The sequence below is a fragment of the Chrysemys picta genome, chromosome 10 (assembly GCF_011386835.1).
Source record: "Chrysemys picta bellii isolate R12L10 chromosome 10, ASM1138683v2, whole genome shotgun sequence".
NCBI lineage: Eukaryota > Metazoa > Chordata > Testudines > Emydidae > Chrysemys > Chrysemys picta.
In genome coordinates, this window is record NC_088800.1 from 2,100,982 (window position 1) to 2,125,385 (window position 24,404).

At 41.1% G+C, this 24,404-nt stretch overlaps 1 protein-coding gene and 2 long non-coding RNA genes across 4 annotated transcripts; 1 reads left to right on the forward strand and 2 right to left on the reverse strand.

Moving 5' to 3' along the window:
- Positions 1-23,475, forward strand: EIF3J (eukaryotic translation initiation factor 3 subunit J). Of its 2 annotated transcripts, XM_008170501.4 has the most exons (8): positions 1-149; positions 229-329; positions 12,880-12,940; positions 13,205-13,296; positions 13,928-14,042; positions 18,438-18,596; positions 20,309-20,382; positions 22,470-23,475. In XM_008170501.4, exons 1-8 carry the CDS (start codon positions 125-127, stop codon positions 22,599-22,601), a joined length of 759 nt encoding a protein of 252 aa, XP_008168723.1. In that variant the 5' UTR covers positions 1-124; the 3' UTR covers positions 22,602-23,475. The 2 variants fall into 2 exon arrangements, with proteins under 2 accessions (XP_008168723.1, XP_065415181.1); XM_065559109.1 differs by lacking the exons at positions 1-149; positions 229-329 and adding an exon at positions 10,299-11,909.
- Positions 9,355-9,742, reverse strand: LOC135973884 (uncharacterized). The gene is made up of 2 exons (XR_010590912.1): positions 9,604-9,742; positions 9,355-9,567 (listed from the first exon to the last, which is right to left on the reverse strand). It is a non-coding gene; the product is annotated as an uncharacterized LOC135973884 (long non-coding RNA).
- LOC135973885 (uncharacterized) lies at positions 17,549-20,355 on the reverse strand. Its single transcript, XR_010590913.1, has 2 exons — positions 20,227-20,355; positions 17,549-17,664 (listed from the first exon to the last, which is right to left on the reverse strand). It is a non-coding gene; the product is annotated as an uncharacterized LOC135973885 (long non-coding RNA).
- Positions 23,476-24,404: the final 929 nt, after the last annotated feature.

A 24,404-nucleotide genomic window follows, 5' to 3' on the forward strand; every position in this document is an offset into this window, starting at 1 on the left:
CCCCGCCCCCGGGAGTCCGCCGCTATCCCGGCGTGCCCCGCGCGCGGAGCGGGCCGGCTGGGACGCTCTCGGCTGACTCAGCCCGCCTCGCTGTGGCGGTGCCTGAGGGACTCGCGGCGGCAAGATGGCGGCGGAGGCAGATTCGTGGGGTAGGTGCGGGCCGCGTCTCGGTTCCCGGCCGGGTTCCCCTCCCCCCGCCCGGCTAACCCGCTCTCGTCTCCCCCGCAGATGCCGACACCTTCGAGGGGGCGGATCCGGTGGCGAAGCGGCTGGTGCCGGCGGCCGGCGGGGACCGCTGGGCCGGGGAGGATGAAGAGGACGAAGTGAAGGTGGGGGCGGCGGGGGCCTCCCGGGCTGTGGGGGGCGGTCGGAACTCGGCCCGCCCGCCCGCGGGGTCGGTGTGGAGCCAGCCCCGGGCCCCGGGGGCTGCCGGGGTGGGGCGCTGCGCCGGGCCATATGGCGCTGCACGGCCCTGCCCGAACCGTAGCGACTGGCGCCCTCCCCGGCTGGGCCGGGCCGGGCCAATACACGCGGCCGGGCCGGGGGGCGAGACGTGGCTCGGGGCGGGCGGTGACAGGCGTGGCTCAGAGCGAGGGGCTGTCAAAACGTGGCCCGCCTGGATCAGTGGCGTGCGAGTGTCTCGCCCACACCGGCAGCAAACCCTTGTCCCGGAGGGGAGGGGAGCCTGAGAACGGCCTAATTAAAATGGAGACTCAGGGAGTCTCCTACCAGATGAGTAAAACTTGTCCGGTGAGCGCGTGGGGACGGATTAGCTTCACCCTTCTTGGGGGGGTGAGATGGGGCAGAATAATTCTGGCGAACTTCTGCTAATGCTAGGCACTTGCGGGTTCAGTGTAATGGTGGGTAGGGATGTGGCAGATTTTGGGTCGCTTGAAGTCTTTAAGATAGTATGTTCAGTCAGCAGTTGAACTTGGTGTAGGAATTATGAGGTGCAGTTCTGTAGTCCGTGTTATGCAGTTTCATAGGCATTGAAACCTGTCTGAATTGGTGCACTGGGTGATCAAAAGTTGGAAGGGCAAATAAAACTTTTGGAATACTGTAAATGGGCTGCTTAACCCCCAGCTGAGACCTGTACTTGTTCTTTGGTTTCTGAGTTGAATAAACATGGTTTCCCTTCTGTAACTTTTTTCCCAGCTCCAGAGCAAAACCCCTGTCAATTACATCTCAAAAGGTGTCATCCCAGGGAATGGAGAATCGTGTTTTTTGCCCACCTGCCATCTCTAAGCTGCAGGCAGGCCTCTCAGTACAGAACTGCTCTGGGATCTGCCAGATGGTATTCAACTATTGGCCTCTCCTGTGGAGAGTCTCTCTATTCCCTAAAAAGAAGAACAGGAGGACTTGTGGCACCTTAGAGACTAACAAATTTATTAGAGCATAAGCTTTCGAAGAAAGCATCCGAAGAAGTGGGCTGTAGTCCACGAAAGCTTATGCTCTAATAAATTTGTTAGTCTCTAAGGTGCCACAAGTCCTCCTGTTCTTCTTTTTGCGGATACAGACTAACACGGCTGCTACTCTGAAACCTTTCTCTATTCCCTGCCCCCTTGCAGGTTTTTAGGCTGAGGGAGCATCTGGGGAAGAGGTGGGTACAGAGGGGATGACCGAGGCTTGAACATTTGAACTTGTTCCAAATAGTCCTATTTTGGTACTATCTCCTACAGGCCAGCAACTTTCCTCCATCCTACTGTTGTCTCTTCAGACTTCCTCTCAGTTCTGTGAAACTAAGCAGTCCCTCAGTGTTCCTTTAGAATTAGGTTGTGTTCAGAGTGTTAAAATGGGGTTTATCTACTAGAGAATCATGGAGCTGGTTTCACCGTATTTCAATGTTAGTCTTTTGCATTAGAGTTTGAACTAGATGTCCAACTGTAAACCTTCTCTATTAAATCAGAAACATTTAAAATGTCTAAATCCCATGCAGTAGAGTTCCCATATGTCCCTTAACAAAAAAGATCAGTTGAGTGATGGATACCCCAACAATTCCAGATCTTTTTCTTAGAGCTTGGCCAGATTATCAGTGCAGATATCAGCAACTGGCAATGACTTCTATAGAACTATATCTAATAGACTTCAGAATGATGGGAGGGTACATACTACATCTGGTATCTAGGACTCTTCAAAAGGGTCTCGGGTTCTGCGGAAGTATTAAAAAAAATTGGTAAACTTAGTGTCCAAAGTTAAACATTGAATCATGCTTTTGTTTCAAATCAAGACACTGAGAGATTGCTATAGACAATCTTAGTACTGATCACTAGATAAATGAAAGGTTAATATTTTATCATTTGTACAGACATGGGCAGGAAGAAGAAAGCAGTTCAGATTAGAGTAATTGATCCTTGCTAATTGAAGACTCTGGCACTAGTTGTTCATGTTACGCCAAGGTAGTGCTATCTGTAATAACTGACCGTTTGTGCATACACTGTATTTCTGCACACTAGTGGTGACGGGGGCTTGGGATGGTGCTCTTCTATGTACTATAAATGTAAATAGATAAAATATATTACTTGTTATGACTCCTTTGGAGAACATAAGAACAGCCGTACTGGGTCAGACCAATGGTTCATCTAGCCCAGTATCCTGTCTTCTGACAGTGGCCAATGCCAGGTTCTTCAGAGGAATGAACAGAACATGTAATCATCGAGTGATCCATCCCGTCGCCCATTCCCAGCTTCTGGCAAACAGGGGCTAGGGACGCTTCAGAGCATGGTTTTGCATCCCTATCCATCCTGGTTAACAGCCATTGATGGACCTATTCTCCATAAACTTATCTAGTTCTTTTATGAACCCTGTTATAGTCTTGGCCTTTACATCATCCTCTGGCAAAGAGTTCCACAGGTTGATTGTGTTGTGTGTGAAGGAATACTTCCTTTTGTTTGTTTTTAAATCTGCTGCCTATTAATTACATTGGGTGACCCCTAGCTCTTGTGTTATGAGAGGGAGTAAATAACACTTCCTTATTTACTTCACACAGTCATGATTTTATAAACCTCTATCATATCCCCCCTTAGTCATCTCTTTTCCAAGCTGAAAAGTCCCAGTCTTATTAATCTCTTCTTATATGGAAGCTGTTCCATACCCCTATTCATTTTTGTTGCCCTTCTCTGTACCTTTTCCAATTCCAGTAGATCTTTTCTTGAGATGGGGAGACAAGATCTGCACTCAGTATTCAAGATGTGGGCGTACCATGGATTTATATAGAGGCAATATGATATTTTCTATCTTCTTAGCTATCCTTTTCTTAATGATTCCCAACATTGTTAGCTTTTTTGACTGTCGCTGCATTTTGAGTGTACGTTTTCGGAGAACTAGGCACAATGACTCCAAGATCTCTTCCTTGAGTAATAAAAGCTAATTTAGATCCCATAATTTTGTATGTATAGTTGGGATTGTTTTTTCCAATGTGTATTACTTGCATTTATCAACATTGAATTTTGTCTGCCATTTTCTTGCCCAGTAACCCAGTTTTCTAAGATCCTTTTGTAACTCTTCTCAGTCAACTTTGGACTTAGCTGTCTTGAGTAACTTTGTATCAACTACAAACTTTGCCACTTCACTGTTTACCCCTTTTTCCAGATCGCTTATAAATATGTTGAAGAGCACTTGTCCTAGTACAAATTCTTGGAGGACCTTGCTATTTACCTTTCTCCAACTGTGAAAACTGACCATTTATTCCTACCCTTTGTTTCCTATCTTTTAACCAGTTACCGATCTGTGAGAGGACCTTCCCTCTTATCCCATGACTGCTTACTTTTCTTAAGAGCCTTTGGTGAGGGAGGTTGTCAAAGGCTTTCTGAAAGTTTTTTAAGGTTGGATGGTGTTCATGCTAGCTTAACGTCACCTATTGTGCAAGGTAAAGCTTAATAAATGTGATAGAACAAATTGACACTGGGTGCTCTGTAGCTTTTAAATGTGCTCGTTCTTCCACACATGTGACCCCGCCAGGCAAAATGGTTAAAGATATCTCAGTGCACAGTATTTACATCAATCTTTAAAAAGAGAGTAGTGACAACCTGGATTGGAGCTTCACAGCCCCAAACATTTTTTGGCAAAAGAGGCTTTACTTTTCACATTTTCCCTGAAACTGAAGAGTTTACTACCTGTAATTGAACATCTAATAGCTACTTAATTGTGCTTCCCAGCTGTCTACTTCTTGAAGGACAGTGAACAATAGCTGGACAAAATCATAGTCCCTCCAAAAATATGAAGACTCCTGCTTTACGTTGCTATTTTAACATAAGATATTTTATTTCCTCCACTAGTACTCCTCTGAAGGCCTATGGCTTTAAAATTAAAAAGTTTATGGTGTATTTAGAGGGAGTGGGGAAAAGGAATTACTACAATTAGTGATCTTTTTTATTGTAGTCTGATCTGTGTTCGTGTAGTAGATGCAGAAGTTGGGAAGAATCTACAGCAAGCTAGGTGTTTGCCTGGCGCTAGATATTTTTTCCTTCCAAAATTGGCAACTAAAAAGAAAAACTACAGCACCAGTAAGCAAAAGCGAAGTGACCTAAATATATAGGCCCTTAGTGTCTTTAGGGTGTTCCATTATTCTTTAGGGTTTCTTATTGCTGATTTAGGAGTTGGGATCTTGTTTTTTTTCTGAAAATACTTTGGCTACAAGACTTATTGTAAGTAGTGAGTTGGCGGAACTTTAGATGCTGCAGAAGTTACAACTAAGATATCCTTTTAAAGTAAAAGGAAATTATTCTAAAATGTTACCTGAAATACAGAAATTACCAGGAAAACACACAGAAATTTCTTGGCAGCAGGTGTATTTACTCTTCAGCAGTCCTGTAGCTAAAGGAGCCAGAACTAGGAAACGTGTTCAGGGAAACAGTCTAGAGATTTCCTTGATCAATATTTCTGATAGTTCTGTTTAAAATAGAAGTCATCAGGGACTCAGACACTGGAGTATCCTGTCACTTTCCAAGAATGCTTTGTTTTTGGAACTTGAATTGTCATGCATTAAAGCTACAAATGATAGCACGTATAATTGTGGAGCAAGCAACTGATTACTTCTGCTTGGTGTGGGGATCATTTATGTGGAAAGGGGGACATTTTCCCTAACCATATGTTATAGCTGGATTATTACTCATTTAGTCATTTATAAACATATTTGATTAAGTTCAAAAGAGTTTCAATGATTTAAACTACATTGTAATAGTGTCAACATCGGAATGAAGAAATTAACTAAGGATGTGTTGCCACTGGACTTCTCAGTTGGTGTAACAATGAAAAGAAGGTGAAACTTGTTTTCTCCTAATGAAATGTATTTAGATTTCTAGAATGTAATTGTAGGTGCACATCCTGAGCCCTGGACACCTATCCCATAAATAAAAAATCACAAAGGACTGCCCATAAATATATATACTTCAATCCAGCTTCCTCTCCTCTCCCCCCCCCCCCCCCCCAGCAGTTTAGAGAAGTGTGGGAGGCAGGGGAAGGGGATAAGATAGGTTTGGCAGACCAAGGTGGAGCACTGAGTCCTGAAACAGGATCCCTCTCAGAAAATGCACTGCTAGCAGATCCCCCTCATTCATCTAGAAAGAACTGCAGAAAGAGTGCCTCTACTAATCTCAACTGTGGCAGTATGTCACTGGCAGAGAGATGCTCACTCATACAGTCAGATCCCAAACAATTTAGGGCTTTCCATTTTAAAATTACCATGTTGAATTCCCCCCAGGTGTTCACTGGAACCCAATACAGATGATGGAGCATTGGTCTAGTATGCTCCCAGCGTTCAACTACACTTAACAAGTGAGTTGCAGTATTCTATGCTAGCTTCACCTTCCAAATGAGGTCAAGGGGAAGCTCCATGTAGTGTGCATCACAGCAATATAATCTTGAGCTGACAAGACATGGATAATTGTGGCATGCTCTGCATTGGAGAGGAAAGGTGACACTCTTCTGGGCAGGCACAGATGGGAAGAAAGCTCTCTTGGCTGCAGCGCCTCATGGGCCAAGAGCAGCCCAGGGTCTGACACCCCCAAGTTGTTTACCTGTCTTACCAACGATTGTGTTCTTTCTGTAAGGGGGAGCTGATGCCAATTCTTCCAGCGGCTTTTCCCAGCCTGCCAAGAGTCTTAGTCTCGTCTCGATTAAATCTCAGCTTGCTCTCATCTAGGCACCATGTGATTTGTTCTAGCTGGGCCAGATGTGATAGAGATGGGGGTCATCAGCCTGCTAAATGCACTGCAGCCCATATGTCCTCACTAAACTTCTCAGGAGCATCATATGCACATTGAGTGGGAGGTGACAATATAGGCTTCTGTGTATACCATGAGAGTGTCCTTGGGGCAGAGGGACAATTGCCCACAACTCCCCTCAGAGAGGGTTCCTTAGGAAGATACCAAGGAGCTTCAACCAGACCCATTATTGTCTGCAAATGAGTTTGCAAAATCTCATGGTCACAGCACCCTGCTTCTACATGGGGATTTCACCCCAACCACCCTCTCTTTAAAAGGGTGTATCTGTGAAGGATGGCATCAGACGAGGAAGCAATCTGTAAACTGTACTCTGCAACAGTTGTGAAAGTCGCTATCTATGAAATGAGTGTAGTTGATAAATGCAGGGTTGTAGTCGTGTTGGTCCCAGGATATTCGAGAGGTAGATGAGGTAATATCTTGTATTGGATCAACTTCTGTTGGTGAGAGAGACAAGCTGTCGAGCTTACACAGAACTCTTCTTCAGGTTTGTGTAAGCTTGAAAGCTTCTCTCACACCAACAGAAGTTGGTCGAATAAAAGATATTTCTTCACACAACGAACAGTCAATCTGTGGAATTCTTTGCCAGAGGATGTTATGAAGGCCAAGACTATAACACGATTCAAAAAAGAATTAAATAAATTCATGGAGGATAGGTCCATCAATGGCTATTAACGAGGATGGGCAGGGATGGTGTCCCTAGCCTCTGTTTGCCAGAAGCTGGGATTGGGCGAGGGGTGGATCACTTGATGATTCCCTGCTCTGTTCATTCCCTCTGGGGCACCTGGCATTGGCCACAGTCAGAAGACAGGTTACTGGGCTAGATGGACCTTTGGTCTGACTCAGTCTGGCTGTTCTTATGTAGTCAGACTTGCACTAGCTCAGCACACAGCTAGCACGCTGAAAATAGTAGTATGGACGTTGCCGCTCCGGCTGAGACTTGGGCTAACCACTCAGACTCAGGGAGTCAGGTGGGCTGGAGAGCCCAAGCTGCCATCCGAGCCACAGCATCCACACTGCTATACTCGAGCTGAGCTAGCGCGCGTCTGTATGCTCGGGCTGGGAGGCTCACTCGAAGCTGTATCGTAGACATTGCCTTACTGGCTGCATCCTGCATCAGTCTTTTCATAATTTTGCCTGGGATCAATGTCCAGCTGACCGATCTATAGTTACCCATTAAGATAAGCCTAGCAATTTCAAAATTCAAGGTTTACATTCTTATTGATATGTTAGAGTGTTTATTTGATGCCCTGGCAATAATGGAACTAAGCATCAATACCTCACTTTAACCACTAGTATAAGACAGCAGACCTCAGTTTTTAACTGTGAGTTGATGAGCCAAGTACCAGGACATCCAAGTTCATCTACAAATTCATTTAAGACTATTTGGCACTTGTAAGACGGATTCTAGCTTCCCCTCCAGTACACTTCAACTAGCTGACATGAATTTCCATTAACAATAATCATATTGTGGGGGTCGTAGTGGACCACAAGCTCAATACGAGTCAACAGTGTAACACTGTTGCAAAAAAAGTGAACATCATTCTGGGATGTATTCGCAGGAGTGTTGTAAGCAAGACAAGAGAAGCAATTCTTCTGCTCTACTCTGTGCTGATTAGGCCTCAGCTGGAGTATTGTGTCCAGTTCTGGGCACCACATTTCAGGAAAGATGTGGACAAATTGGAGAATGAGCAGAGAAGAGCAACAAAAATGATTAAAGGTCTAGAAAACATGACCCATGAGGGAAGATAGGGGACATAAGTTTTCAAATACATAAAAGGTTGATAGAAGGAGGAAGGAGAAAAATTGTTCTTAACCTCTGAGGATAGGACAAGAAGCAGTTTAGGTTGGACATTAGGAAAAACTTCCTGTCAGAGTAGTTAAACACTGGAATAAATTGCCTAGGGAGGTTGTGGAATCTCCATCATTGGATGTTTTAAGAGCAGGTTGGACAAATACCTGTCGGGGTGGTCTAGATAATACTTAGTCCTGCCATGAATGCAGGGGACTGGACTAGATGACTTCTCAATGTCCCTTGCAGTCCTACAATTTTATGATTACCTTGGCTTATAGTAATCTATCAATTCCAGGGACAAGGTGGGTGAGGTAATACTTCATTTTTTGTTTTAAACCTGCTGCCTATTAATTTCACTTGGTGACCACTAGTTCTTGTGTTAGGAGGAGGGGTAAATAATACTTCCTTATTTACTTTCTCCACACCAGTTATGATTTTACAGACCTCTATCATAGCCCCCCGGGCCTGGGAGGCTCGCTCTCAGCTGTAGTGTAGACATAGCCTACAGGAGTAAAGTATGGTAGCACACTATTAATATGATTTGGAGGAAAACAGGTCTTGTCAAATTTGATATTATTTGTTGAGGTCAAGCGTAGGTGATAATGTAATTGTGTTAACATCCTTAGATTTCCGTAAAGAGGCTGACTTAGTACTGCCTGACATTCTGACTACAACATTACCCTTTACAAAATCAAAGCAGCACAGATTAAATGCATTTAAACTGATCTGAACATTATAAATGAGGATCCCCATCCAGTGGGGATGTTCTGAGCAGAGTCCTGCAGGGATCTATTCCTGGCCCAATCTATTCAATATCTTATGATCTGGAAGAAACCACTGCTGGCAAAGTTTGTAGTGGACACAAATTGGTGAAGTATTGAATAATGACAGGTTAGTTCTATAGCGCAATCTCTCTCTCGGTAAGCAGGGTTTACTTGAACAACGTGCATTTTAATACATGAGTCATACACCTAGGAATAGAATCTTGGTCACAGTTATAGAATGGGGAACCATATTTTGGAAAGCAGTGACTCTGAAAGAAATGTTAGGGTCAACTGAACGTGAGCTGATATAGTGCACTGGCTAAGAACTAATGTGATTGTTTGATGTATAAGCAGGTGAATACTGACTAGAGATAGGGAGGTGTGTGAACCACTCTGTACAGCTTTAGTGAGACCATTAATGGAGATTTTAAAATGATGGGAAAATTGGAAAGGGTTCAGAAAAAGTACATGAATGAGTTGAGATTGGGAAAATAAGCTTTTGGGTGAGAGAGTTAATATCAGTCTATTCAATTTATCCAAGAGAAGGCGAAGAGGTGACTTAATTATAGAAAAGAGATTTGATAGTAAACAGCTCTTTAATCACACGGAGAAAAGCATAACAAAATCCAGTGGTTGAAGTTGAACAAATTCAGACTAGGCAAAGTGCAAATTTTTAAGTGAGGGTAATCTACCATTGGAACAACATTTACCTAGGGACATGGTGGATTCTCCATCATTTGGAGTCCTTAAATCAGGATTGAGCGATGTTCTAAAAGATGAGTTGTAACAGCTCAACCAGAAGCTATGGGTTCTATGCTGGAATTACTGGGCAAAATTCTGTCTTTGTGGTACAGCAACTCCTTGCTTAACGTTGTAGTTCTGTTCCTGAAAAATGCGACTTTTTAAGTAAAACGACGTTAAGCAAATCCAATTTCCCCTGTGTAAGAGAGAAAGAGAGATGCACATTGCCCCTTTAAGTACGCTGACCGCACTCTAAGTACATTGCCTTTTTAAGTAGACGAGGAAGTTGAGACAGCAGTGCTGCCAGCACGCTCCCTCCATCCTGAATCCTGTCATGTGTCCCCCTGTTCTCTGGAGATGGGGTAAGCGAGGAGCAGGGGGGAGGGGGATACCCTGACATTAGCCTCCTTCTTCCCCCCTCCGCACAGGAAGCTCCCAGGAGCAGCACTTGGAAGTGGGGGAGGGACAGCTGAACTGCTGGCAACTGCTAGCCTGCTGGGCAGCTGCCACAAGGGAACTTAGGGGAGCGGGGAGCTGATAGGGGGCTGCAGGTCCACCCTGGTTCCAGGCCCCCACCAGCTCGCTCCAACGGGCTGCTGTTTCTGCAAGCCGTGGACAAAACAGGCGGCTGCCAAACAACATTATAAGGGAGCATTGCACAACTTTGAACGAGCACGTTCTCTAATTGATCAGCAACGTAACAATGTTAACCGGGATGATTTGAAGTGAGGAGTTACTATATACAGGAAGTCAAAAACAACAAGGAGTCTGGTGGCACCTTAAAGACTAACAGATTTATTTGGGCACAAGCTTTCGTGGGTAAAAACCTCACTTCTTCAGATGCATAGAGTGAAAGTTACAGATGCAGGCATTATATACTGACACATGGAGAGCAGGGAACCAGTGCTGACAGGGCCAATTCAATCAGGGTGGATGTAGTCCACTCCCAGTAATAGATGAGGAGGTGTTAATTCCAGGAGAGGAAAAGCTGCTTCTGTAATGAGCCAGCCACTCCCAGTCCCTATTCAAGCCCAGATTAATGGTGTTAAATTTGCAAATGAATTTTAGTTCTGCTGTTTCTCTTTGAAGTCTGTTTCTGAAGTTTTTTTGTTCAATGATGGTGACTTTTAAATCTGTAATAGAATGACCAGGGAGATTGAAGTGTTCACTTACTGGCTTATGTATGTTACCATTCCTGATGTCCGATTTGTGTCCATTTATTCTTTTGCGGAGGGACTGTCCTGTTTGGCCAATGTACATGGCAGAGGGGCATTGCTGGCACATGATGGCATATATAACATTAGTGGATGTGCAGGTGAATGAGCCCTTGATGGTGTGGCTGATGTGGTTGGGTCCTCTGATGGTGTCGCCAGAGTAGATATGGGGACAGAGTAGGCAACGAGGTTTGCTACAGGGATTGGTTCCTGGGTTGGTGTTTCTGTGGTGTGGTGTGTAGTTGCTGGTGAGTATTTGCTTCAGGTTGGGGGGTTGTCTGTAAGCGAGGACTGGCCTGCCTCCCAAGGTCTGTGAGAGTGAGGGATCATTTTCCAGGATAGGTTGTAGATCGTGGATAATGCGCTGGAGAGGTTTTAGCTGGGGGCTGTATGTGATGGCCAGTGGTGTTCTGTTATTGTCCTTGTTGGGCCTGTCCTGTAGTAGGTGATTTCTGGGTACCCGTCTTGCTCTGTCAATCTGTTTCCTCACTTCCCCAGGTGGGTATTGGAGTTTTACGAATGCTTGTGTGACATGTTAGAACTGGAAGTGTAAGGAGTTGAAAGGACTATTGAATGTACTAGATAGGCAAGGACTTTAGGGACAATAAGTGTTAAGTGGTTTTCCAGGGAGTGGTTAATGCGGGTTATGTAAAACCCCAGTCCTTTGAAGCCACTCCTAAGGAGAGGGCCATTGACTAGTAATTCCCTGAGACTGGAGATCAAAGGCCCGAGCTGTGTAAAGAAGTAGTTGAACTGTCCAGCTGGGATCTGGTTCCTGATCCCAAAAACTTACGTGAACATGTAACCAAGGAACAACACATGCAAACCCAGTTGTGGCGTTTGAGAGACTGGCACAGCAGAGTCCCCTGATGGGGTTGGACGTGACTTCTGGTAGGCTTTTAGCATGCATGTAGATGGCTTTTTTTCTGTAATGTTTTTACCCCAAGAATAAATGCAGTTTGCTTTGTGAAGGCTGGTTGGTACCTGGATTACAGTTACAGCCCTTGGAGAAAGAGTTAAGCACAGGTGCTGGAAAATCGTAATGAGGTGCAGAGGGAACCTAAACCCCTAGTCTGAAAGGAGAGAGACGCAGGTCTCTGCCATGAGAGTGCTCATGGCTGGGAAGCCTAAAATCTTAAGTGGATGCCCTCAAGGAAGACCAGGAAGGGGATCAAAGGTGCAGTTAACCCTGAAACTGACAGATCAGTTGATCATAATTGTTCCTTCTGCCTTAACTCTATGAATCAAAGAGTCACATGTATTGATAGTTTGTCATCCCCCGGGTGCATTAATTGGTATGCCTGTAATGGCAGCTTTTGACATTTTTAAATCCTGATGGGTACTAAATGGATTATGTTCAGATTTAATCACCAAATAACACTGCTACTGCTACCAGGGCAACATCCCATCAGAGCGCTCCGTCCTGATTCTGTAATGTTTAATTTATTGCACAAAATCAGTGTCCTCTATATTCTGCTACGCCCGTTTTGTTTCTGGTGACGAATGTGCTATAGAGAAGAATCAAATCATTCTATCAGATATCTACTCATAAATTAATTTTTTCTTATACAGACGCTCCCCGGGTTACGCAAACCCAATTTACGCAAATCTGCACTTATGTAAAAAGTTCCATAAGCTTTTTTCCCCCCGTAATTGTTGGGTATACGTTCCTGACTTATGCAAAATTCGACTTATGCAAGGCATTTCAGCACAGAACCCTTGCGTAAGTCGGGGAGCGTCTGTAACAATTTTTGCCCAGCAAATGGATTGTGGCAGTTTTTTTGTCTTGCTTCTGTTACTGTGGTATACATTAAGACCATGTCTACACTGTGCATCGTACAATGGTGCGGATTTGCCACTGCAGCCACATCATTGTAAGGTGCGCAGCCACTCTTTGTCACTGGCAACAAAATAAAACCACTCCGAAAGAGGGGCGGTAGCTTCATCGATGGGAGAGCAGCTCCTGCTGAGAAAGCGCTGTCCACGCTGGCACTTTTATCATTTAGGGTGGTTGTTTTTTTCACACCCCAAGCAACAAAAGTTTTAATGATGAAAGTGCAGTGCAGACACTTCTTTCTGCACAGATACCTTTAGTGGTTCAGAAGTAAGATAAATACTGATAACTCCTACTCCTTCCTGTTTGGTAGGATAACTGGGATGATGAAGAGGAGGAGGAGGAGGAAGAAAAAGAGACAGAGATAAAAGCAGGTGAGGACTATTTGAGGAGCACACTTCATTGTATATAGAACAAAGAAAAACATAGGATTCTGTATTCCAAGTTTATGAACTATATTTATGGGACATAATAGACCAAGGGTTGTGCACGTGTGGGTGACAGTGCATGCTTTTTACATTGGTCACCTCTGGTTTCTGATTGGATCATCGCTCTAGGTGCTTTTTTCCCCACATTGTGACAATGTTCTTTATGCACTAGATTTCTTTAAAAAGGCTTTGTTGTTCACTGTTTTACAGAATCAAAAGTTTCAGAAAAGAAGAAAATAGCAGAAAAAATAAAAGAGAGAGAAAAGCAGCTGAAGAAAAAGCAAGAGGAGATTAAAAAAAGAGTAAGACTTCACTGTCAGGATTTTAGCTTTTTATGGGAAGAGGGAGATCAGCTTATTGTTTAGTCTAGAAAAACGAATGTAGTCTGAGAATTAAAGGACTGATACTTATGACGTGCCCCTACAGTGCGTTTTGTCACCCTGTTCTTCTAGGGAAGAATAGTCCTGATGTAGTCTGCATAAGAACTTGAACATCTAAGAGTTTGAAATAGTACTTATCATATTTCCATCCTTTTTCTAAGTGTGTCCATTGAGTTTATAATACTCAACAGTGTGTGAAATTACTTTTGGTGAGGGTTTTGGTATTTTTCTGCCTGTCGCTTGCTTGTGGTTATCGGTATTTCAACTTGGAATGTTTAAACACAAGTGTTAGGCTTGCTGTTCAGAACAGAACGCCTGCGCTTCAGGAAAAACTACTTCAAACAGAAGCATGTTGTTCCATTAGCTTGATGACATGACCACACCTGCAACTGCTCCATTGATGGGCAAGAAATGTAATTCACTTGCCACCAATGTAAGCTGTCATTATTTGAAGACTTTTAGTTAAATAGATTGCTTATGCATGGTTAGCAATAATGACCATAATGAAAGACTTGCCACAGGTCAATTAATCTACTTTATATACTTTTTTTAGTTAGAGGCACCAGAGGAAGCTAAAGAACTTACACCAGAAGAACAGTTAGCAGACAAACTACGGCTAAAGAAATTACAAGAGGAGTCAGATCTTGAGTTAGCAAAAGAAACGTTCGGTAAGTGCGGATACACCTAATCCGAGCAAGCAGTTGGTGGTATTACAGTATGACAGAAGTAATTTAGAAAGTTAACTGCAATCAATTCTTAATCTAGCTTTCAAGTATAGCAGTATATTGATCCAAAAAAGTAGGACTGCTGTGATATTACTCTTACTGTTATAAAAATATCAGAATGAAACTTTGCATCCCACTAAAGTTATTTCATAACTGTTCCTCTCTTTTTAACCAGCACTTTGGAGTGTGTTCTCTCTCTCTCTCTCTCTCTCTATATATATATATATATATATTTTTTAAAGATTATGACAGTCGTAGGTAAGAGTTGATGCCTTTTGGTGTTGAGAACCTTTAAGACACAGTATGTTTGGGAAAACATCCTGTGATGCGTGGTGTTGATCAGAATTACTTTTGTTAGTTTGTCTATTTATATCTGGAAGTATACATCATAATGACTCTCTAATTTCAAGCACCCCACAACAGCTTTAGAAACTAAATTGCATTTTCTGCCTACAAGTGGTTGTAGTGTCTGCTTGTAGGAAGTTAGGTAGGAATGCTTTGCCTGATTGAACTTCCCAGCCAATAGCCATCTTTTGTATGAAGAGAAGTCAGGTGGAAGAAACTGGTAACCTCTAATTGTGTGGGATGCTCTCCATAGCGCAGCCAGATTACCTGTGAGGTGGGTGAGGCTTTCTGAGGGGGGTGGTTCACCATCGATTAAGCATGTTTAGTTTGGTCAGACTATGTGATAAGGCAGGTCAGTGGTTCTCAACCAGGGGTATGTAGGGGTCTTCCAGGGGGTACATCAACGCTTTGAGATATTTGCCTATTTTTACAACAGTCTACATAAAAAGCACTGGCGAAGTCAGTACGAGAAGGTGAGTAACCGTTTTTCGTATCACTTGTTCTTCGAGATGTGTTGTTCATGTGCATTCCAATACCCTCCCTCCTATCCTTCTGTCGGAGTACTCGGCAAGAAGAAACTGGGAGGGGGGAGCGGGTGTTCGGGTCAGCAGAGCCCTATATTGGGCATCATGAAGGTGTGGCTCCAGGGGGTGCCCAGGCCGACCCTATGCATACTGCTAGGGGAAAAAATCTTCCAGCTGTTATGCACATGGTGCGCACACACACACCTGACCGGAATTGACATGAACAAGCACTCGAAGAAGAAACTAAAATTTCATACAGATGACTTGTTTATACTGCTCTATAGCCTATAAAATGAAATGTAAGTACAGTATTTATATTGCAATTGATTTATTTTATAATTATATGGGAAATGTAAAAAATGAGAAAGTAAGTAATTTTTCAGTAGTAGTGTGCTGTGATGCTTTTGTATTTTTATGTCTGATTCTGTAAGCAAGTAGTTTTTAAGGGAGGTAAAACTTGGGGGTACGCAAGAGAAATAAGATTCCTGAAAGGGGTGCAGTGCTCTGGAGAGGTTGAGAGCCACTGAGCTAAGTGTTGAAAATGCAATGAAATTGGTGAAAGGGTATTTGGCTTCTAAGGGCAGTTAAAAGAACGGTAAATTTAACTAGGTTTGGGGGCTCACTATTGTCTTGTGCTTTCCTGACAGAATTGACAAAGTATTGATAAACTTCCTTACAAACAGGATGGATTGATTTAAATCAAGGCGATTTAAATTGAGGATTTCTACTTGGTGACTCAAATCTTCTATTTTAATCAACTTTTACATTTGTACTTGTTTTTTAAAGAAAGGTGCATTCTCATTGGTTAACATGCCATTAAAACATGTTGATTTACAACTAAATGGAGCTTTCACACTAAATTTGGTAGATCTTTTTGCTACCTAGGAAAGTACACTGTACATTTATCTAAGCAATTATGTAGCTTAATATTTTCAAATTCTTATTAATTTGTACATTATGTACAGTGGTGAGTGATGTATTGTTTATTTACCAGATAATTAACTTTTTGCTCATGATTTGTGTCAAGCTGCATTAGGATTGTGACTGGAATTTAATTAACCACACAACAGCATATAAAACTTATTCTTATTAAACAAAACAAGCCCTTAGTATAGTTCACGACCTACTGTGCCATATTTATAAAGCTTGACCTCAAAAATTAGATGTTTTCCCACTGATTCTTTCTTTTATATAAAAATGCAGCCTTTAACTTATCGTTTTTGATAGAGGTTCATGTTAACATATTTTTTTTTATTTAAATTTTTGAGATTATAAATTTAGGCCTTAACATAATTTGTAAAATCAGATTTGATTTGAACAGGTATATTTAAAAAAAAACTATAATAAAAAAAATCCAATATAAATAAAAAACTGCATTTTTTTCACTCTACTTATCAAGTGAATTATTTAGTGGGTTTAATACAGCATTCATGTTTTCTGGGAGTGATTTTCTTCAGAAATAATCCAGTCTGCTTTGGTCTGGAAAATCTACAGCGGTCGATTAATCACAGTTAACTCATGCAATTAACTAAAAAAAAAAATGAATTTCAATTAAAAAAATTAATCACTATTAATCACACTGTTAAACAATAGAATACCAATTGAAATATTTTTGGATGTTTTTCTACATTTTCAAATATATCTATTTCAATTACAACACAGAATACAAAGTGTATAGTGCTCACTTTATATTTTTATTACAAATATTTGCACTGTAAAAATGATACACAAGAAATAGTATTTTTCAGTTCACCACATACAAGTACTGTAGTGCACTCTCTATCATGAAAGTGCAACTTACAAATGTAGGGTTTTTTGTTACATAACTGCACTCAAAAACAAAACAATGTAAAACTTTAGAGCCTGCAAGTCCACTCAGTCCTACTTCTTGTTCAGCCAATCGCTAACTCAAACAATTTTGTTTTACGGGAGAGAATGCTGCCCACTTCTTAATTACAGTGTCACCTGAAAGTGAGAACAGGCATTTGCATGGCATTGTTGTATCTGGCGTCGCAAGATATTTACGTGCCAGATGCGCTAAAGATTCATATGCCTCTTCATGCTTTGGCCATTGTTCCAGAGGACATGCTTCCATACTGATGACATTTAATAAAATAATGGGTAAATTAAATTTGTGACTGAACTCACTGGGGGAGAATTGTATGTCTCCTGCTTCTTGTACCTGCATTCTACGATATATTTAATGTTATAACAGTCTCAGATGATGACCCAGCACATGTTGTTCGTTTTAAGAACACTTTCACTGCAAATTTGAAAAAACGCAAAGAAGGTACCAATGTGAAATTTCTAAAGATAGCTACAGCACTTGACCCAAGATTTAAGAATCTGAAGTGCCTTCCAAAATCTGAGAGGGATGAGGTGTGGACCATGCTTTCAGAAGTCTTAAAAGAACAACAGTCTGATGTGGAAACTACAGAACCCAAACCACCAAAAAAGAAAATCAACCTTCTGCTGGTGGCATCTGACTCAGATGATGAAAATGAACATGCGTTGGTCTGCACTGCTTTGGCTCATTATCTAGCAGAACCTGTCATCAGCATGGACACGTGTCCTCTGGAATGGTGGTTGAAGCATCAAGGGATGTATGAATCTTCAGTTGGCTACAACAGTACCATGCGAATGTCTGTTCTCACTTTCAGGTGACATTGTAAACAAGAAGCAGGCATCATTATCTCCTGCAAATGTAAACAAACTTGTTTGTCTGAGTGATTGGCTGAACAAATAGGATTCAATGGACTTGCAGGCTCTAAAGTTTTACATTGTTTTATTTTTGAATGCAGGGTTTTTTGTACATAATTCTAATGTTTGTAAGTTCAACTTTCATGATAGAGATTGCACTACAGTACTTGTATTAGGTGAACTGAAAAATATTATTTTTGTTTTTTACGGTGCAGATATTTGTAATAAAAATAGTGAGCACTGTACACTTAGTATTGTGTTGCAATTGAAATCAATAAAATGGAAAATGTATAAAACATCCAAAATATTTAAATAAATGGTATTCTGGTATTAACAGTGCGATTAATCTTTTTTAATCGCTTGACAGCCCTAGAAAAATCAGTCTTAATAGTCAATTTAAAAAATCCCAACTAAACCTAGCACTGCAAGCTTGAGGCCTAGAATTTATGTAAGGAGAAAATAGTCTCTCCAGTACTATTCCAGAGTGGGTGGTTCAGTACAACTCATGGCATATGTAGCCTTTCACTTAAATCACTAGTTCAAAGCCAGCATAAATCGTTTGGGCTGCTTAATGTGAAATGAGTTGGCAGCTTAGTGACGCTTGCTGCGTTGTTGATCATTTCAGCTGATGGGAGGAACCGAAGGGGAGCAGAGATAAAGTACCTGTTCTGTGGTTAGAGGGCTTATGTAGTGGGGTCAGTCTGACCTCCCACACAAACTACAGTTAAATGCACCAGTATTTTCTCTGATACTATGTTTTCCACTGCAGGTGTAAATAATACTTGTGGAATAGATGCCATGAATCCATCTTCAAAAGATGACTTTACGGAGTTTGGCAGATTATTAAAAGAAAAAATTACACAGTATGAAAAATCTCTACATTATGCCAGTTTTTTGGAAGCATTAGTTCGAGACGTATGTATTTCATGTAAGTCTTTACTTCAAGTGTGAGATTTCCTAGCACATTCTGTGGAGGGCTAAAGTAGCAAACATATTAATCAAGTAAAACGGAATTGGGAGTTATGCAGTCCTACATTAAATGATGCACAGATACTCTTCCCAGAGAATATTTCTGACTACTACCTGACTGAAAATCAGCACCTGCATGCTCTTCATCTTTTAATGCAGGTGGTGTTTCCTCTGTGATTGATCTTCTCTGACTGGTACTGTCAGGTCAGGATAGCCCACTTAAACATACAGGCAAATTTTGTACTGATCTAAGTCTTACACAGCCCTGCAGAACCTCTATTCAAGAAGAGAAAAAGGCTCCCCGATCCATGTAATTCTAAATAGCTCAGTAGAGGAATGAGATACAAAACTGAGTTCGTATAACACTGGAAATTTGAAGCAGTTTAATTCCAAAACACAACTGTCTGTTGAAATAAAACTACAGTTGACTTGTTTTCACTGCTTTGGCTGGCTGAGGTATTTGGTGCATAATTCTGTTTTGAGACTTCCCTTTTTCCTGTGCTTGTACATCCTGTCCTTCAGTGTAGTGGCAATTTGATATTGTAGCTTGTGCCATATAAATACATTGGATGGTTGGCCTACTGCAACTGATTTTGAACTGTTAGATTGGAGTCCAAATCCTCTAACATGAAGGATTGTTAAACTGAGCATTAAGTGCATGTAACATCCCTCTCCTCCTGGAATCTTCTCTCTCTAAAAGCCTTCAAACTTATTTTAGGCAAACCATTTGATCTTTAGACACAAACAGTTGACCATATTACAAATCTAGCAGCATAATGTGCTCATCAGAGTTTAAGGCCAGAAGGGACCACCACATAACCTAGTCTTACCTTCTGTATATCATGGGCCACCAAAACCACCCAGCACTTGCAAGCGATACCGAACAACCAAATTTAGACCAGGTATTACAGCCCACAGGAGACTAGATTTATGTGCCAAAGAGAGTGCATAGGAGAGACTGAACTGCACCAGGGCTTGAGGCCCCCACAATGGCAGGAAAATGATATACCCAGATAATCCTGGCAAGAGACCAGCACCCCCACACAGGAGAGGAAGCTGACACCCCCCCCCGCCCAAGGTCACTGCTAGTCTGATGTGGATGAAAACTCCTTCCTGACCCCACATATGGTGATCAGTTAGACCCTGAGCATGTGAGTAAGAACCAGTCAGCCATGCACCTGAGAAAATTCTCAGTGGCATCTCAGAGACCTAACCCCCCCTTGCACAATGTCCCATCCCTGGCCATCCCTGATGATCCAGAGGAAGAAGATTAAAAAAAAAAAAAAAAAATAAAATAAATTGGGGGGGGGGGGGGGGAGGAAGAATCACTTGCTAACCCCTACTGATGGCAGACAGAAACCTTGCAGCATAAGCTTTAGAAATGTAAGATGTAACAGTGTTCAAATGTTGGTCTCCTAAATTTATTGATTACATTGGCCATCTTACGCTGCCCATTACACATCAGGGGGATGTGAAATCCTAGACTGTGATGCTGAGAATCAACATTGCCCTGCATGTATTCCACTGTTTACAATGAAATTTTGACTCCAGTTAAAGGAATAAACTACCAGATATAAATCTCTACTTACTGGATTTTAGAGGATTCAGTGATTATTTGAAGGCTTTCTGAAAACAATATTGGTAGAAGTCTAATTTTCTTCCTCTTTGTAGTGGAAGTTGATGATTTGAAAAAGATCACAAATGCTTTGACAGTGCTATGCAGTGAAAAACAAAAACAAGAGAAGGTAAGACTTCTGCATCTCTTTCTATATTGTCTTTCCATAACTTGCATAATACCAATATGCACTAAGATGTGCACCTTCTATAAATTTAAGGGGTTCTAGGTTTTGAAGTCAAATGTGCTTTTGACTTAACACAATTAATTTGTTAATGAGAAGATAGTTGAAATTCTGATTTGGGAAATTGTTCTAGGGCTAAACTTGGGAATGTTCCATAAACTTAAAACAAGTGTACTCATATAAAGTGAGCACCATTTTGCCAGTAATCTTTAGCTTCCCCCCCCCCTCATCTTTGCACTGATTCTGTTCAATTTTTTTGCCTCTGTGCTGGAGTAGAAATAGAAGTGGAAGTGTCCAGTTGTCCTGGACAGGTGGGAGAAGTGTATATTTTAGTTCAAACCAGAAAACTAGAATCTTAGTTAAATGTGTTTTATGGAAGTAATTTAAATATTTTTTCTCAACCTTTAATAAAACGAAGATCAATGTGATCAGAGCAACTTAACAGCAGATAACAGAACTAGATAGCATGTCAGTATGCCTCTCTGGTGTCCATACAACTTAATTGGGAAAAGCATTAAGTGAGTGATAACACGATCAAATTATAGTATAATTAGTGCTTTGTGATTATACAAATTGTGTAAAATGTTTCTTGTGCAAAAGTTATAACACTGAAGTTGAGGGAATTGCATAGCTAAATGTCAATGAGACCAGAATTTAAAAAAATAGCTAACTGAACATTAACTGGCAAATCCAAGCCATACTGCCCAGCAGAGAATTGAAATGAGACTAGTTTCAAAACTTGTACTAGGGAGTTCTTGAAGGAAGCAACCCGCTTCTGGGCCTTCAATGTGAATAATAAGTGCTCCATAAATGCACAACTCTGCTACTGTTTACCCAAAATGGGTGGGGGATTGAAAACACTTTCTAGGCATGTTCTCCAAACTGTTCTAGTGGGTGGCAATTTACAATAAATGGTTTAGATCAAGAGAAGATTAACAGTATAAACTAGGCCATAAAATATCGTCTGTAAAGTGATATTGAACTAATTCTGCATTTCTAATAGAACTAGACTTTGAGATGTGAACGTCCCCTTCTATGTACAAAGCTGAGAGAAGGGCAGGTGCTGTTGTGCTTCACTGCTGATTTTGGTAGCTGACTTTCATCAGGAAGCTAAACTTGGCTTCTTTTTTTTTTTTTTTTAAATATCTCAGATTTGGATGTCCGTTATTTCTCTTTGGTATAGCTAACTTTTTTATTAATCCTTCTGTGCCTGACATCTTTGCCACATCCATTTACAAAGAATGTACCAAAGTGGTTAATATTAACATGCAAGAAATAGCTTGCCTCTCAACTCAGTAATTCACAATATTGTAGCTCTTTGGAATATTAATTTAAAATATTGGAGTAAGCTCACAACATCTCACTTGTAAGTGATCTTGGCTGAATCATGTTTCATTTTTTCTTTTTAAATCAACCAACCAAAAAGACTATACCCAAGCAAAGTTTTTACCTTAAAACAGAAGAGCCAGAAACTCCATAAATTCACTAAGGATTTTGCTACTGACTTTACATGCTCTGATACTAAGGTGATGAGCAGCCATATAAAACCCTAAAATAAAGATTCCCACCAACTACATCAGTAACAGTATAAAACTGAATATCTATAATTTTGCATTGGCACAGTGCCTCTCCTCCTTCAGGAAAATAAACTTAGGCTACATATAGTGTAACAAGTTTGGTGAAGGGTGGTTGTGTACCATAGAGTACATGCTGCTATTCTGATTATGGTGAAGCGAGTCTGCTAGACATAGTGTTTTTGCCATGAATGAGAGTTGAACTGAAATTCAATTGCCTCTGGGGTCAATAGCAGTAGTGCACACACATTACATGGTAGGAAGTGAACACTTTTGCCAACTAACAGATCAGAAGTACAGGGGAATTTAAGTGTGCTGTATTTAATTACCCAGATAGGAAACTCCCATGATCCTAGGGTTAATATTCTTCTTATGTTTTACCAGCACTTCTAGGAAATTAGCGTGTTACATTTAATACTGACTCTAAAATAAACCAAATCTTTTTTGGTCTTTCCTCAGCAAAGTAAAGCCAAAAAGAAGAAAAAAGGGGTTGTGCCCGGAGGTGGTTTAAAGGCCACTATGAAAGATGATCTGGCAGATTATGGAGGATATGATGGAGGATATGTACAAGATTTTGAAGACTTCATGTGACATTTATCTTTCCTTGTGTTGTCTTTCTGTTGCCCTTAAACATGTAGCACAACTTCTTTTCCTTTAAATTCTGCCAAATGCTACAATGGAAAGTGCAGTATCTTTGTGCTGGTGGTTTAACTCTTTGACAGGGTGGTGCTAAAGTCCCGTCAAGGGGTTAAAATGATGAAACTCAATCACAGAAAAAACAAAATTCTAATAATGTTTTTAATTGTTGCTATCTGGTTTCATAGTAACAAAACCACTAAGTTGGACATGAATTTCAACAAAGCAGAAGTTGTATTATTACCAGCACAGTTTAGTAATACAGCCTTAACTGTACCTCCTTGAATGATTTATCTTGTGAACAAAAGCAGTTTGCAGCAAGGGCATGGTGTGCACTTAGTATTAAAATTGCTTTGTCTAAGTTGGAGCTTGTTTATTTTTTTTAAATAGATTGTGAAGGGGACTGCTAACTTCAAAGTAAGGATACTGCACCTGAAAATTAATCACTTGATACACACCCATTTTTTCAAAGCTTGACATTTTAAAATAAAACTTATTTTGGTCAAAACAAGAAAATAGTTCCATGTTGCATTTGAAAAATGATTTGTGATATCTTGAGTATAAGCAGTTAGTTTACATTATCTACTAATGCAGCTGTACGGGTTGGTTATTCTAACAGTTAACTGCCTGGTTTAAGTGTCTGAGAACCAAATTTCCTTTGTTCTCATGGGCTGTGATAGGACTTTACCATTTTCTTTCATTTACAAAAACCTGCTTAGCAAACTGCAACAGTTACTACAGTTGGGCAAATTGTTATGTTAACAATTATGACATCTGCAATGTTTTATAAAGCAACTAATTTAATAAAATCACTATTGTGAGGACTTCAGAGCCTGTGTATTGGGAGTACTTATTTTAGTGTTAAAGCTCTAGAACAGTGTTTCTGGGCCACACAGCTAAGCTGACAAGAGGATTCTCTTGACTATGAAGCAGATGGGTCAACGTTCTCAGATTGTTGCCTCACAGGAGCAAAACATAAGCCGAAGGCTGGTTACCAAATGCATCATAATTACTAGTGAAGGGTTCAGCCCTTCATGCCTGCCTCTCAGAATAACCCTTGCCCATGCCCCCTAAAGCATCTCTACTACTCCTGAAGTGTTTGCTTCTGTGAGTGACCACCAGAGCAGCCTCTCCCTATCGTACAGTATGCATGTCCAGTTTCTTGGTGTGGTTTACTTTACTGTTCCAAATGGATGAACCTTGAAATTGGCAGTATAATGAAACAGACTTGGGGCATGGGATTGCAGTGTTCAGTACTGTGATCCATGAATTGAAATCTGTTCCCAACCTTAGTTGACTCTAAAGCAGCAATTTAAACCAAGACATACCATTACACCCCATGTTACTAAAAACAATTAGGATATCTTTAACACTAAATTCAGATTCATGCAGCACAAAATAATTTTGTTTAGTTTTTAACCTTAATGTCAGGAATGTTAAGCGTGGAGATTTCCATATGGGGGGAGTTCATGAAACTTGCCCTTTAACTAAAGAAAGGAAGGATGTTAGATGTGACATCTCTGCCAGTGTGAGGTGTTGACAAAATGGTGACTAAAGATTTCTTAACTGCTCAGTCTGTAGTCTCTGGTCATTCTATTTCTGCATTACACAGAGCCCCAGCTTAAACAAAACTGGAATTATGTTAAGAGCCAGAATTGTAGTTTAAAATTGTTTAATGGAATGAGTGAAGGGCATGGGCCTAAATACTGTATGTAATCTGGTTATGGGGACAGTGTATGGCTATACTACTATTTGTGT